The following is a 16713-nucleotide window of genomic DNA, read 5'->3' as shown; positions in this document are numbered from 1 at the left end:
AATAACTACAACAGTCAGTCATTGGAAAAGAAAAGAAGATTTTTACTCAACATTATTTTAGAAAAGAAAAAAATTCATTACATTGACTGAATACATGGCTTTTCCATAATGTTAACAGCATCATTATGATAGAAATGACACCTTCAAGCAAATTACAACTTTGGCATTAGAGGCTCAAAACAAGAAATCCCTTTCGGTAACATTTTAAATCCTCAAGTCCTTCAAATGATTCATGAGGCCTCCATCAAGACTTTAACAGAGAGGGTTCAGGATTTCACAAAGGCCTTTCAAGAGGTTTGTTACATCTGTGGTTTGAATCTGATTTTGTAAGTGTCTTGGTTCTTCATCAACTTCAACTAACATTGCATACAAATGTTAAAGAGCAGCTGTCTGTTTCTTAAGAAAACACTAAAACAAGAAGCGCTGTACATCAAGAAGCTTCGTTCTGGTTTAGAATCAGTCAGACAGGCCTCTGAAAAATCCTGACCACACCCTTTAAATGATCTGTTCTGAGAGGGATGATTCAGTTGCAATAGTTGCATATATTACACAATTACAAACAGTAATCATGTCTCATAAATTTGCACATGCCTATGAGATAAATGCTATGTCCTTGTTAATTATAAGTCTGTGTCATAGAGGCCAAATACTAAACATCTTTGGAGCTGGCCATTTCTTTAACAACTGTCATGGACTTTTTAAAGGCACTTTAGCGATCATAGTGTCAAAATCAGACATCTACTTAAGGCAAAAAAATAATATAATGTGGCACAAATACCAGCTATTAAGTACAATAGGAACAAAAAAAATAACAGCTATCAAGTATTTTCCATAAATGTCTTGATATGCTTTTCACTGGAGTATAAATGACTTAAGCTGCCAGACTACAGTACAAATCTACCTGCTGTGCGTATTTGGCAAGGCCCTCAATAAAAGCAGTGCATGAAGCCAAAGTCAAAGTATACAAACCCCACAATCCTACTCAGATCCCAAAATCATGCCTGGAGATTTGCAAAGCCAGTAAGCTTAAGAGGAAATGTAAAAAAAAAAAAAAAAAAGCCCTTATGACCAGTTCTTAGGAGCAGAGGACAGCTGACAGTCACAAGACTGTGATACGAGGCATGTGCGCAAAGCACAGTGATTGATGTTTTTTTTCTGTCCTCTAAAGGCACATTTGTATTTCTAATCTGTAAAAAAGCTTGTTAAAATGTTTCCAAAAACTACTGTTGCACTCTGTAAATAGCAACAGTTCTCTATCAGAATACTGTTGATTTGGTTGAATAAGCTGACAAATCCTATAAATATATACTGTACGTATGTCACCAAATTCGTCAGTAAAGACTCAAAATATAGTTCATATTGTTAATATTTCCCCAGCTAGAAAACAAGTTCTACATTTTCTTATCACGACAAAACATCTTTGGAATTACTTAAGGCAAAAAAATAAGGCAACAGACATGTGACTCGTTTAACCGGGTACATTCAACTTATCCAGCAAAGAATAATTCCTTATTTCTATACACATTCAAAAACATAACCAAATACAGTACATTTCCCTCGGGTCGAGCTGTGAATTGCAGAAAAAATTATTTTCTCTGTGTGTACCACAGCCGCCCAACCATTTAAATCCACATAGAAAATGTACTACGACATGTTTGTCTAAGGCTAAGGTGAAAAAACCTGCTGAACACCCTGAGCTCACAGTACTTTGGCGTCCCTTGACTTTTCCAATGTAGACGTGAGAAAACTATCTAATTTATTTTCTTTGTAGCATATAAAGATAGCACAATACTGCTCTAAAAAAAACAAACAAGGAAAATCACCAACATCTTAAATAAAGATGTGATCTGTTTGATGGGCGATAAACATGATTAACAAATCCCACATGATTCTTTCTCCTGTCGTCTGTATGGCTGTAGAGACTTATTCCTGACAGGGTTCACTAGCTGTGCGTGTTGAGTGATGACAGCCTGGCCATTAAATGTGAAACCCCGGCTCGGATCGAAGCACTGGTCAATGGAGCTCTGTGTGCGAGTGTGTGAGTGATTGTGTGCAAGAAGAGCAGGATACAGTACAAGCATTAGCACGGCACACATGCAATAATATAACTTGAATATACAAAAAAACTCAAAAGAGCAATATGAAAATCCTGTGCCCTTTGCCAAAACCTCGAAGCAAATTTAAACCGCAGATTAATCTGAACAAAAAATAAGACGATATCATATAAAAAAATAAAGACAAACATCCCATTGGTAGAAAATGATTCTCCTTTGTGGGCTACAGGAGGTGGTAGGTTCAGGTGAGGTGCTGTCTGGCTTTTACATGATGGAGCAGTTCTCTGGCTTAGCACGGCCCTGAAAGAGGAAGTGGCACAGTGCAGCGTTAAATGTGGAGAAAATAAGAAAACTGGAAGGATATTAACACATTAAACCAAACAAATAAACTGGGTTAATGATGAGATTATTTTTGGAAGCAAGATCTATGAGTAGGAAAAACACAGGAACACAGTCACTGGTTAGCTGTTCTATTTACTGTACTATAAACATTTTATCCAGTTAACCACCATACAATATAAATCAACAGAAAAGTGCAATGCACTGCTTTTGTAATAGCCTGACTGTAATTCAGTAAAATCTAATGTTTTATTGAATTTCTTGTTGGTGACTAAATATTGCTAAATATTATGAAAAATACGTTTTTGGATACTATGGCTACAGGTGATTGTTTGGCTTCTTCAACTGAACAGTAATGTGGGTAAATAAGCAAAATAATTATTGCTAAAAAAAGTGCTCTTTAAATAGTTTTTTTTTACAGATCTGTCATTTTTGAATAATTTTTGTGATAATCTTCTGAGAAGTTTCCTGAAAATAATGATTTGGTACTAACTATACAGAAAATTAAAACAGCGTTCAATTGGCCGCACATGCTAAAAAATGAAAAATGTGTCTACAAGTAAGCATACAATTCAACATAAATGGAGAATAAAGTTTGCAGTAATAAATTAATAACAATTAAATATTTGTTTGGCTTTGAATGGAGCAGTTCTTTCAAGGAAATTCTTATTTTCCTCATCACTAATATCAAATTACACAGTTCTTTCCAGGAAACTACCTAGAGAATTTTTGCCGGATTTGTTTTAATATTAAGGTTAGACTGGTCAGAGGTCTGTATATTCAGAATAACAGATTCCTGTTTCATATCACCATGCAATTAAGCTGTCTTCCATGCATCATTTTGTTTGTTCATCTTCCTAGAAGTTAAAAACCAAATCAACGCTGAAGATGAAGGACTGAAAACATTTACTTCCAATCAAAGGAAGCATCAGATGATGACTAACAAGAATGACGCATATTATGCAACAGTGTAAAAATCTCACAGTCCCTCTCTCTTTGCTGCAAATACGTTACACACAGAGTTAAATATGGAGCTTGTTTCTTCATTTTTGGGGTTGTTTAATCGTTGATGTGTGTATAGCATAAACTGGTCTAATCCTCAGATGTAGTGATACTCTGTCAGTGTTCAACAAGTTTCTCAGCTTCTCATTTGGTTCCATGTTAGTTTGAACTCTGAAGTTGCTCTGTGGTGTTTTTATTTCTGGTTGTTTGGGGGCTCATCTCTATCAAACTTAAGTTTATGGGTGTGGGATTCCTCTGTTACCATTACATGTTGTTTCTGTATTGCAACCTACGCAACATGGTTTTGTTGTTTCAGCGGTTGTCATTGATTTTATTTGCATCTAATTGAAACGCCCATATTGTCCTGGCGTCTCCACTTCCGTAAAAAAAAGTCAGAGCAAAAAATTTTCATTTTTAGTCATTACTTGATGTTTTCAGTGACATCAAATGCTTTGCACAGTATTCCTATATACAGATGTGGAGGAAACAAGTTTCCTGTAACTTTAAACTATAATGTTTCTCTGCAAGCATTCTTGATCAAATTGTTCTCCATGAAGACAAAGGAAGTATCAGCATTCTTGGATCAGATGGTCACACAAGATTTTGATTTGTATTAAATTGCATGTGATTTGTAATTGACTGCAGAGGCCACATGCCAATACTCAAATCCTTCTATACTTTCTGTTCCACAATACGTTATTGGTGTAATCTTACAAACAATTTTAAATCAGTAATAAAATCATATAGAATAATATTTTGTCATAAAACATAATATAATGCTGTCCTGCTTTATGCTGTGTAATCACTGTTGTTCATGTTGTAACACAATAACTGTACAGTACCTGTCTGGGCTCGTTGGTGCCCATGAAAAAAGAATGTCCAATGAGGCCTTCAGGTAGACTCCCGCTGCTGCAAACACCTGAGCCACGCTCCGACGGCTGCCCGCAGGAGTCACAGATCACCTTGCGGCTCCGCAGGTTGTACTCGTTCTCTGCACCGCTCGTGCTGTGAGCTCCCTGCAGGGGGTCACACACACACACACACACACAGGGTGAATTACTTAACACTGCTGCTCGACTGGCAGACGCTGCAGTCACAGCGAGCTGAGAGTGTTGTTCCTGATGCATAATGTATGGTGTTTTCAGATTTTCTGGATTATTTAAGAGTTGCCTAAACAGAAGAGGAATTTACCATGTCATCATCTTCATCATCATGGAACAGGGTGCGTGTCACTTTCCTCATGGCCATTTCCTGATGCCGAATAAAGTTACAAAATGATTAACTTAATCATTGATTAGCAAATGATTAGCAGTTAAAAAGGAACAGAAATGTAAGACAAGCTCAAATAAATACAGGTGAAGTCAGACCTCTCCGTTGGCGCTGATGAGGCTGGTCTGCAGGAGCTCGCCGGTGCCCCAAGAGTTCTGGCTCTTCCACACCAGGTCAGTGGGGGGGTTGTGGGTTCCACCGCCAGATGCAGCCCAGATCTGCAAAGGTCAAAGTTCAGTGTTTCTCATCAAAAAGCATTGTGTGCATCCTGCATTTCCTTCCACTGTTATTTATATTCATGTTTGCTAGCTGGCAGTCTTCTTCCCTGCATTTTGGCACACTGATACTTTTCTTGGCGTATTACTGCCACCTGTCAATCAGTGAAAAAGTGTGAAGACATTGGCAGGAATGTGTTTTACGTCACCTTCATGCTTGTGCATATTGCACACGATACAAACAAAACGGGGACCCACTCATCAAACTATTGCTCCATAGCACTACTAGTGGTCAAAAAACTCACAGTGCCTTTATGAATAGGGAAACAATAGTCAAATTAACAAAGGAAATATCAACAAACAGACAAATCTAGAAAACTCGGTGGAACTTACAGTGACAGTTCCTCCAGCCTTCAAAGTGAACTTGTGGGGAAACTTGTAGACGATGGGGCTGGCACTACCTACTTGTCTCTTCACCTGCCAGTTGCCCAGAGGTTGGTCCTGCATGAGAGAAATGGGAAGAGAGATGGACAGAAAATTGAAAAAAATAAAAAAACAAAACAGAAATTTCAAAAAGAAAAAAAGGTCCAGAGTGCTCGGAAGTTCAAACAAATGTAATGAAATTTTGAATTTAAATCAGAGCAAACAAAAATTACAATATCCTTATCATACTAATACCAGAATGCAACTTTTTAATCATACATTGGTTAATTAGATAATTAAAAAATGTTAGTTACATATTATGTAACTTCGACAAACAGTTGATGTAATGTAGACTGTCCAACTATAGACAAGTCATTTTGTATCTTTAAAAGAAAACAGTAAGTCAGAGGTAAGCAGTATGTCATTACCACCTTTCTGAGTGCCGTCTCAGTACTGTGAAATCACCTTAAACCAGGTTAAAAGGGTTTGAAAAGCCAGCTGATAGATAGTCACTTACCTCGTCGGCCTTGTTGCTGAGACGGATGAACTTGCCCTCCAGGTCAACCTCGTCCACTGTGATGCGGCCGCTAGCTGAGGCGTGCTGACTGATGCGAGTCTTGGTCACAGTCGCCCCTACCACGCTAGAGGTCTCGCTGTCGTTGTCATTGAGGCGGCGCTTTTTGGTGCTGCCCACGCCGGAGGAGTTGCGGCTGCTGGAGGCGGTGGCGGCGGATTGGAGCAGGCGGCTGGTGTGGCTGTGGCCTGAGCCGGAGGTCCGTGTCACTGTGACCTTGGTGGGTGGAGGACTGGGTGACAGACGCAGCCTGAGGAAAGAGGGAAGAGAAGATTTAGATGATAGATATAAACCAAGGCAGTCAGCATGCAGATACAGTCTCACATTGTTGGTAAAGTGTCTTTCTATACCTCATCCTTACTGCTTTGGCACTCTTCGCCATAGCTACTATAACCAACCTGCTCCAGGGATTGGTTGATGCACCAAGAGCCCCAAACCAGAAGTGGTCTAGGAAGAACTGCCTTTGCTGCTGCAGCAGTCTTTGCATCAAAACACCGCTGTCTGAAACTTTCAGACCGTTCATAATAACCACTCTCTGCCTGGCTGTGAGTGCTTTCACTGAGCCTGTACCTTGTTCACCGTCCGTTTTCTGTGAAATTAACTGACTCTGTCTGTTCCTGTTATTTTGTTTGTATTTTTATACCTACCTGGTAACAGGATGTTTCTGTAAAAGATATGCTTAGCCATCTTACCCTGTATAAAAGGTTAAATAAATGAAAATTAATTGCTACAAGCTTGAGAAATGCTGCGCAGGTGGGGCTGCAGAAGAGAGAAAGCTAATTATTTATATATTTATAAATGTGGCAAAGAAAAAGATATCTTTATGGTTTTAGAAACACAGAAAAATTTGTCTAAAGACCCTGATGTACTTCAAAACAGAGACACAAGCAACAGCAGCAGCGGACTAGCACACAGTTCCGTTTATACTACATTGGGTATAAACTGAACCGGACATCTGCATGTGGACCCTCTCGGACATGAGCAGATCATGAAATTAATGTAGCACTGACAGAAAGTGTATCTTGAGCTTTACCCTTCATGCAGACATTTGCAGCTCTTTTCTCAGAAAAAAATACAGTAGAACCATGTCCAAAAATATGTGGACACCTGAACACTACACCCATGTGTGATTGTTGAACATCTCATTCCAAAACTATGGGCATTAATCTGCTACTATAACAGCTTCCCCAAACTGTTGCAACACAGTTGGAAACACATTATTGTCTAAAATATCATCGTATGCTGTAACATTACATCTTATATTGTAGAGTTAAGTGGTTATTCGCTACACTGCTAATTTCAGTTGATCAGTGCTTGATTAGCAAAGTCAGTAGAGAGAATAATGACTTCACTGCTTGTATTCTGACTTGTTAGTGATTCCTCCCTTTCTGTAACAACCTGCACACCCTTCATTTGTCTCAAGGTAGATATGTTTTCAATGGTCTAGCGTCTTTACAACAATCTCACCTCTCCTCCTCTCCCTCCAGCAGCTTCCTGTAAGCATTAATCTCCATGTCCAGGGCCAGTTTGATGTCCAGCAGCTCCTGGTACTCGTCCAGCTGCTGCAGCATCCGAGCTCGGATGTCAGCCATCTCCCGCTCTTTATCCTCGAGCCGCCGCCGCATCATGTCCCGCTCCCTCGACAAAGACTCCTCCAGCTCCCGCACCTTGGCCTCGCTTGCTGACAGCTGATTTAGAGAGAACACACATACAAAGGTTAGTCAATTAAGACTTGCCAATTAAGCAGCCTGCTTGACAAATCAGGTGAAGCTTAACATTAAATCACTGGTGCTTAGAGGTGAAGGAAAAACAGTTGAAAACTGTGTTTTAGAGCATTCATGACAATATCAGTCATCCACACAGCACGTGGCCAGTAAAACCAGCAGACAAATAAACCAGTGACCGACAGACTGTATGAGTGTGAGTGTGTGTACCTGTTTCTGCAGCAGGCCAAGCTGGCTTGACATGCCCTCCATTCGAACACGGGTCTGCTGCAGCTCTTCATGGGCGGCTCCCACCATGTGGCTGTTTCTGTCAGCTGAATGACGGGCGTTCTCCAACTGACAGACAGAGAGATGGTACAGTCAGATATGAAATCTTTGACTCTTTTAAAGACCAAACACCACAATAGAAATAACTTTTTCTTGCAATCCTTCTTATTAAGTTAACTAATTTAGAAACAGTAATACCCAAAATAGATTTTCTTAGGGGGTCTGGTAAAACAAAGAACAGTTTCATTTACAAGTAAATTCCAATGACAAAAACTGCTGTTGTGTTGATCCACATTCCTCTTTAAGATTCCCACAAGACAGTGGTTATATACATTTATTTCACTCCTGTATGCAGATAAAAGGCACGAGACAAGCTAAAGAAGGGATGTATACACTGACTGAGTGTTAAAAAAAAAAAAAAGGTGCAAATCAATATAATGCATTATGTAAGTTGTGGATGTGGGACTATTCGTAGCTCATTAAAGTTCTTTGCAAATGCAAAACAACTACACACAAAGCTGAACAACTATTAAGACAACTGAGTAACGGTCTCTACTTCGACATTAGGTGTGCCTCTTGCAGCATCCAGACGTACCTTAGAGTTGTAGGTCTTCTCGATCTCCTCCTTGTAGAGGCGGACCTGTTCCTCGTGTTGGGCTCTCATCTCGGTCAGGGCCTCGGTCAGCTTGCTCTCAAACTCCTGCTGACGCCCGCTGTCGATCTCCACCATGTGAGACTCGTACCGACGCTTGGACTCACGCAGCTCCTACAGACAGACAAGTCTGTGATGGTTATAAGTCTCAAGAGCACTTACTTTTAGTTTCCTGTATTCGCCTTTGTCGCACGACTAGTCTAACTTGACTTGATTAGAGGCTGATTTGACTTTCTCAACTCTTTACTACTTTATTAAACTACAAAAAGAGTCAATTGTATTGATGTTTGATTTATTTTCTTTCAGGCAGTACAAACAATTTAAGAAGACTCCACCTGTAGAAACCTGCTATGGTCAATAAACTTAATTGCATTGATTAGTCAGTCACTGTGCTGTAATTACTTGTTTAGAAGCACAGAGCTCCAGCAGATGAATCTACCTCCCTGCTGACCTTTAAGCAACTCCTAATAATTATGTTTACATTTGGAAAACACATGTCTATTGCCAGTTTTGGTGAGGACATTGTGAAAAGTGTGACTTCATTATGGCAAGAATTGAAATCTAAGCATTTAATTTACAATTTGTAAATATTTCTACTTTTACTGTGTTTAATCATTTATGTGAAAATAAAACTTAAAAATAAAGGAGAGTTGAGAAGAAAAAAAGAACATCTGTGAGACAGATCTGCATCAGGAATGCAAAACAAACAAGCAGATGGTTGGAAGCGAATCAATATCCTGTGGAAAAGATGAAAAGTAGGACAGATGAATAAAAATAGAAGGGTTAAGGTGAAGAGTGGGAACCTCGTTGTAGATGTTCTTCTGGAACTCCAGTTCCTCCTTCACGGTCTGCAGGCGGTTCTCGGCGTCCACTCTCCTCAGCATCTCATCCTGCAGCTGCCTCTTGGCATCGGCTAAGTTACCATCCAACTGCGAGGGAGGAGGAGGAGGAGGAAAGAGAAAGAAGAAGATGAGAGAAATGGGATTAGAGAAATGTTCTTTGTTTCAAATGCAGCTCAAGGTGTGATCTGTGCAGCATTGTTTGAGCTATGAACTATTCTTTTAAGAGAAAACCTGTAATTTCTCAGTGTGGCCAGTAGGTGGAGCAAGGCCACAACTGTATCTACATCAGTCCTATGGTAAAATTCATTGATAAAACAAACAGCAGAGAATGCAACCTTGTCTGCCTCACCACCTTGTCCGCCTCACCACCTTGTCCTCATTCATAATCAACTGCCTGGAGGGTTTACATAAAATTACTACTTCCATTGAGGCACTTCTGCACTTAGGAGGTAGAGAAAGCACACTGAGACAATAATTTCAAACGTCACTCACGGCTTTGCACTCTAAATGCTTTACTAACAGGTGGCAACCAAGGCTTTTAAACTTTTCCCCCCATTACAATCAATGCAAGTCTTTAGAGGTTAACCAGATGTAAACAGCAACAGGACCACAACGTTTTCTGTATACAATTTAGATTGATGTTTCATGGGGAAGACGTCCTCTGTAAGCTGATATTAGTGTAGGCTCTTGCTGTGCCACAATGGTATAAATAAAAATGCATTTCTGACATTTTTCCAAGGTTTCTGAATGGGTTTGTATTTTCTCTGAGCCAAGAAACATGCACTTCCTGCCCACAACCATGTAAGACTTCAGTTCCAATGAAAGTGTTTTTACCTTGGCCAGCTGGGCCTTGAGGTCCTTCACCTCAGCCTCCAGGGCTCGCTTCTCCCCCATGGCAGTGTTGAGGGAAGCATCTTTAGAGTTGAGCAGGGCCTCCAGGTCCCTCAGCCTGATCAGAGCCGCCTCCAGGTCAGACTCCTTTTTACTGTTCCTGTAAAGACACGAGACAGAGAAGATGTAGATGTCAATTTGCAGTCCCTTCGATACTGTACGTGTGTATCACCCCCTGCTGTATACGTCTATCATATCTCTGTTGGTGGGTTTCAATTGTGGCCTCTCTGGCAATGCAGCTTGTCTGTGTTTTTCAGGACTGTTCTCTTTGACATATTACATAATTTTGCACTTTTTGACTTTGCAGTTTGGACACAGGTGATTTGGCCTCTTTGGAGCTATGTAATTCATCTTATGTTGCTTTAAAGACTCACACCAAAGTGCTGACTGTTAGAATTCTGTTAAAGCTGATAAATGTTGCTGAGTGGTATTAAACCTAACTCTTACTCTATTTTATTGTCATTGTGTTTAAATTTCATTTGAATGCATTTCTTTGCCTCATGTAAGTCATGATTTACTTTTACTTTTTAATAATGAGAACCTGTTCCTTTATTTCTGCTTAAAGTGCAACTTGACAAGCAGTGGATAACTGTGCTGCAGTGACAGAAGTTATGGACGACACAAACTACCATTGTACAGTGCAGTGAGTGCAGCAGTTGTCCACTGTTGATGTGAACTGAACTTGGACCAACACATCAACGTACTGTTATTGGCCTTCCGTACTGAATAAGAGCCCATTAAACTCTATCTCAGGGGAACCTGTGTTGAATTAAGAGAATTCACGTTTGTTGCGCATGTGCTTGTGCATGTGTGTACCGCCTCTCCTCTAACATCTCTACAGGAAACAATTTAGAGTTCTGCCTGGGAAAAAAAAAATTGGGATACAGCGATGGAAAAACAATACAATCCCAGCAGAAGATGGAGAGCGGAGGGGAGAGAGAGAGGTTGTTAGCAGTATAGGTGGTTCATACACAGCCAAGAAGGAAATGGGCTCCCTGTTATTCTATTTGGCCCTGTGGGCTAGTCTTCATTGTCACTAATAATGGCCATCTGCTGGGGGAGATGGCTTCCAGGCTGCTCACACAGACCTCAGAGGCCTCTGGTCACTGCCAGCTGGGTGTTAGGACGAGCAGGCAGAGTGAGCTACACATACACTTTAACTCTGGCACAAAACACTCAGAGAGAGATAAAGTTACTCCACAGATTTACAGAAAAGATCGAGTCCATTCACAAGCTATTACCTCAGAAGTGAAACTGTAATTTATTGGTTTATAATACAGCAATCAATATATATTACTGTTTTCAATAAACACCTTAAGCTTGAAAATGCAATTCTGCTCTCTGAAAAAGAGCCAGGACAAAGAGACAAGATGAAGTGGCAGAAAAGTGGAACTACACTATGGCTGCTTGTTTCAGGGATAAACAGAAAAAGCACAAAGGGGAAAAATAATGAGTCTTATTATGTCCAGAAAAAGTCTGAAATTAAATCCAGAGAAAACATACCCATGATGCTTTACAGATGTACAATCAAGCTTAGAGAACTTGAATGTGTAATTATATAAAAGCCTCCCAGACTGCTCATTGTTCAGAAAATAAAAAAATAAAAAAAAAATGGAAGAGGCACAGCCCAGAGTTTCCAAATCAAATAAGCATCACGGCCGCCCATGCGCACACACACACGAAGCAGGGAAGGAGGCACAGACATTCTACATCAATCACCTGTATCGCAGTGACGCAAAACCATACCCATGGCACAGTATGTGAATCTACACACACACACACACACACACACACACACACACACACACACTTGTTCACACATGTTCTCCAAATGTTACAATGGATTACATACAGCCAGTTGCTAGTATATTAGTACACCAAGCTAAAACAATATTCCTACCGTCATGAAGGTTATAATGTAGTTTTGGTAACTGTATGGTAATTTTGGAAGCTGTAGTTTGTGGTGCTATTGAACTGCATTGTGTTATAGTGAGGGGTGTTTCTAATGTTTAGGTTACCATCATTGTATTACACTGCATTTGTTTCTGGGTGTACCAAATAAACTATATCCTATGGTAACTCAGCAATGACCTTTTCTAAAGCCCTTAACCAAATTTAAATGACCAGATGTTGGGACCAGATGTTCATGCATTCCTTTTTTTGCAGCAAGGCACAAATTCATGCTTATAAACTTCACAAGTAATTAAAATATAGTCCACTACCATGTAACAGCTGGTGGTAAAAGCCTTGCTCAAGGGCAGATTGTTTGAATAATGTAGGTATGTTACATTTGAAACATACACTCAGTTGCCAGTTTATTAAGTATACCTAGCTAAAACTAATGCAGTCTAATGCAACAGTCCTGCTATAAATCCTCCCTTCATGAAGGTTATAATGTTCAATTTTTGTTGAAACTCTTTTAGAGAAGAGTTGATTCAACTGTATGATCATGTTCGAGGCTGTAGTTTGTGGTGCTGTTGAATTGTATTGCGTTAGTGTTTCTATTATTTTGTCCACCCCACTTATATCAATAATTGTAGGCTAAATAACAGAAACACCTCTCTCTACATACAAATTGAACACATTGGAGGAATTCTGAACTTCTTTGTTGTAAGACTTCTACCCATAAAGAGACACAAGAATGTGACTCTTTACGACCCAAGTGTACAAATATGGCTATAAATACACAGAAAAACATAAATGTGTCAAGAACACATACACACACACCTACAAACATTCCCTGAATTGTTGAAACTACAAAGACTGAAGCCTACAGCAACACAGTCGCCCCATACAAACATGTCAGCCATCAAGTGTCAAGAGGCCAATAAGACAGGTAGATTAGTAACTGGGGTAAAATGAGACATGGTTACTGCTGTAAAATATTTTAATGACTATTATCTTGTTGTGACTATAATGAGATAATATGGTTTAACCATTTCTGGTTGGGCCAGGTTCCCTAAGGCTTGTATAACTCTAGGTGTGATGAAAACTCATTTCCCAAGGCTGCCTACCATTTTTGTGCATTTTAAATTCAGCACAATGCTGCTCATTAACATATTATGGACTTTAATAATAAACCCAAATCAACCCAAACAGGTTTGTGTAATGAGAGAGAGACAAAGAGAGACGTGTTGTCTTTTTATTTTACTGGGTTATAAACTGTAAATGCATTAGTGATGTGTACACACACACACACACATTTTTCACATTTGTTTACAACTTGAGATAAACATTACTTGAAACTATACAGTTCTTTGTTTAGATGTTAATACTTTTTTCAATGAAACATTTCAACAGTCTAATTCTGCAGGCAGACGAATGCTTGTGAGTGTGTGTAGGTAGCTGCTGTGATGTTCATTAGTGCTAATGGGCCCAGTGGATCAGCTCCAGCAGTGAATTAATGGACAGAAGTGGGTTTGGTATATTGACATGGTGCTTGACTATTTGTATTCTCTTCATACACAAATATGACAGAAAGACAGAGAGGGTTCCTTACAGCAGAATGGCATGCAGTGTAATAATTTGATGAATGCTTTTAATAGATACCTCTTATACTACTGTGGCTTCAGGACAAGTGGCCCCTGTGAAATATACCACTTACACTACAACGGAAAAAAAAAAAAAAATACTCCAATGGAAAAAAAAAAAAAAAAAAAACGAGACTAAGAGTGTACCACCATGCTTGCTCTTGGCTCTGTGAGGTTGTACTTAGACACAGTGGTGCTTTCAGCTAAATGCTAACGGCAGCATGCCAACATCATTCTCACAATGACAATGCTAATATGCAGATGTTTAGCAAGTATAATGTTTATCATGTTCACCATCTTAGTTTAGTGTGTTAGCATGCTAACATTTGCTAATTAGCACTAAACACAAAGTACAGAGTCTGATGGGAATGTCATTAGTTTTGGGGGCATTATCAAAAACAGTATTGTACAAATTAAAATGTTGGACTCATGATGGCACTGGATGAAACCCTTACTAAAGTTATTATACATGAATGTCTGTACCAATTTTCATGGCAAACCATCCAATAGTTGTCAAAACATTTTCTCAAAACCACCAACGTCAGCCTCATGTACCAATGCAGTTGTTAGTATTACTGTTGTCATTAAGAATTGTTTTCAAGCACAAATAATATAATTTCTTTATCCCATATTTAACAACTTTCGCATTGTGTGGCACTTTTGCTAGCGTGCTTGCTGTCGAATTCTCCAATCACATTCAATTTGAGAGTGTTATCAGGGGATTTGAACAAGGTTGTGCAAAAATGTAGAAAAGATCATCTGGCTAGCCTGCAAAGACAGCAGCTATTGAGCCCAAATTTGTTCAGCTGTTTAGCTGCTCTTCAGGCTCTGAAGAGGTGAATACTGGTGCGTACTGCTGTAAATTCACATATCTAATATAAATCTGGCAAGGAATTTTGAGCATTTTTGTGTCTCAACAACACTGTGCTATTACAGCATTTTTGTGGTAACAGGTTGAGTAATGGGATTTTATTTTTCCAAAAACAGCAACAGCAGCTTGGAATCAAATGAGCACCAAAGCACGACATACATTTTCTGACCAAACAAGGGATGCTGGTTCAATCTGGCTACTCGGATGCAACATCCCGGCCTAGCCTGTTAGCAAGCATCTAAATTGATTAAGCTGTTAACACATAATGATAAATTAAACTGGAGATATTTTAAATGTTATGGTTTTACTGTACTGACAAAATCATCTTTAAACAGAAATCAGCAGATGAATATAGTGCAAAAATATCACAACAATGACCACTCGCTAGAATAACAGGACTTCAGTTATGTACTGTTCTTTAACATTTTATCTATGTGTCTGGCTTCTCCAGGATGCTGTTTCTGGATGTGGGCTTAAAACAGTGTGTCAACGGAAGGACATTGGAAAACCAAAGTGTGTGTGTGTGTGTGTGTATTTACTAAAGTACATGTGTATATGTGGGAGTATTTGTGCATGTTTGAGTCTGTTCTGCACTGTATGTGTGTGGGAGTGTTAGCTACAAAAACTGTGTACCACCAAGTTCAGTGCATCTGTGTACTACTGTGTGTGTGTGTATATATATATATATATATATATATATATACATCATATATATATATATATATATATATATATATATATATGACATCAGCTCTTAATGTGTTATGAAATGTGTATGTCGACACATACAGTATGTGTGCATGTATGTCCCTGCACATGTGTGTTCTCATATACTATTTACATAATCCAGGGCAGGGAGTGTGTGAGTTATTCATGCAGGCATTTGCTTGGGACTACCTTGTTTATATAAACCAGTATGAATTGGGTAATCAGAGTGCTTCAGCATAAAATATCCTCTGACTTTATGTTTACATTCTGTTCTATCAAAGCTCTAAAGCCTCGCAGCAAGTGCTCAGAACACATGTGGAGTCACTCTGCATTTTTTTTTCTAAGAATCACACTATTAATATTTACAATACAATACACAGTCAGCATGAGACTAGCAAATGTGGTACAGCGAATGGCTGAGAGCCAACAGATGAGCAAACAAATGCAGATTACATTTGGGAAATTAGGTAAAGATAGCGAAAAAATATCAGCCCGTTTCATCAAGATAAGGGAAATCTGTTGCACGTAAAACAAGGCAGCAGAGTTGTTTCTAAGCTCGCAAACTGAGAAAGACCTTTGTGCCAAAAGGGCCGGGCTGCACGTTTTATATTCTACACTGAAAGAAGGAATTAAAAACAGACAAAGAAGTGTAACTTTGGCAAGATTTACTCTTATTTTTTTGAGTCTAGACAACTTGTCTTATTTGTCATGCCTTCTTTCCTCCCACACACACAAATGTCCGCACTCTTGAAAAAAAATAAAAATTATATATTCATTTCTGTAATGTAATATATTACAGAAAAATATAGGTTTACACTTCATTCCACCCTCTTTAGCTGTAAAATCAAAGCTTTTTAAAGCATTTTGTTACATAGCAAATAGAGTAAATGACACATTTTGAAGCATAGAGACAAAATGGGAGCTACTGGATGGAGACACTGTGAGATGGGGGAGAGGAGGGAGGGGGGGCTGTGAAATGGAAATGCGAAAAGAAAGAGACAAAAAGAGAAAGAGAAAGAGGTGGAATAATAGAGACGAGAAATCTGAGGAGTAGGAGGAGGAATGTGTTGGCTCGGCTCCCAGCCTCAAGGATGACTCACAGCTATCTTTGTCCACCCCAGTAACGAGAAACGAACCCCGCCTCGTGGAGTGAAAGAGAGAAAAAAGCCCACTCTCCCCCCCCCATTTTGCTATGCCGTTGCCGTGGCAACCAAGGCCTTGCCGTCAGGCCTGCTAGTATGCAATTTCCACCACGCTGTGGACGCAATGGAATAAAAAAAAAAAAAAAAAAAAAGGTGTAGATGTTTCTGTGCAGATTTTCAAAATATCTTAAGACTGAGAGGGTGTGCTTT

The 16713-nt window shown here is 39.3% G+C and overlaps 1 protein-coding gene across 5 annotated transcripts in view; it reads right to left on the bottom strand.

Moving 5' to 3' along the window:
- Positions 1-21: 21 nt before the first annotated feature.
- Positions 22-16713, bottom strand: part of LOC122881712 (lamin-A-like) — a 37679-nt gene continuing 20987 nt past the window's right edge. For all 5 annotated transcript variants that reach the window (XM_044208242.1, XM_044208239.1, XM_044208240.1 and 2 more), the window contains 11 exons: positions 10196-10352; positions 9323-9448; positions 8463-8633; positions 7811-7936; positions 7344-7564; positions 5820-6126; positions 5273-5380; positions 4763-4882; positions 4587-4646; positions 4238-4411; positions 22-2354 (listed from right to left, as the gene is read on the bottom strand). In XM_044208242.1, the coding sequence (XP_044064177.1) occupies positions 2319-2354; positions 4238-4411; positions 4587-4646; positions 4763-4882; positions 5273-5380; positions 5820-6126; positions 7344-7564; positions 7811-7936; positions 8463-8633; positions 9323-9448; positions 10196-10352 (1606 nt within the window). In that variant the 3' untranslated portion in view covers positions 22-2318. The remainder of the gene's footprint in view (positions 2355-4237; positions 4412-4586; positions 4647-4762; positions 4883-5272; positions 5381-5819; positions 6127-7343; positions 7565-7810; positions 7937-8462; positions 8634-9322; positions 9449-10195; positions 10353-16713) is intronic.

This window comes from Siniperca chuatsi, linkage group LG9, assembly GCF_020085105.1.
Source record: "Siniperca chuatsi isolate FFG_IHB_CAS linkage group LG9, ASM2008510v1, whole genome shotgun sequence".
NCBI classification, from domain to species: domain Eukaryota; kingdom Metazoa; phylum Chordata; class Actinopteri; order Centrarchiformes; family Sinipercidae; genus Siniperca; species Siniperca chuatsi.
The sequence above is the reverse complement of the archived record's forward strand: the minus strand, read 5'-3'. Positions and strand labels throughout refer to the sequence as shown.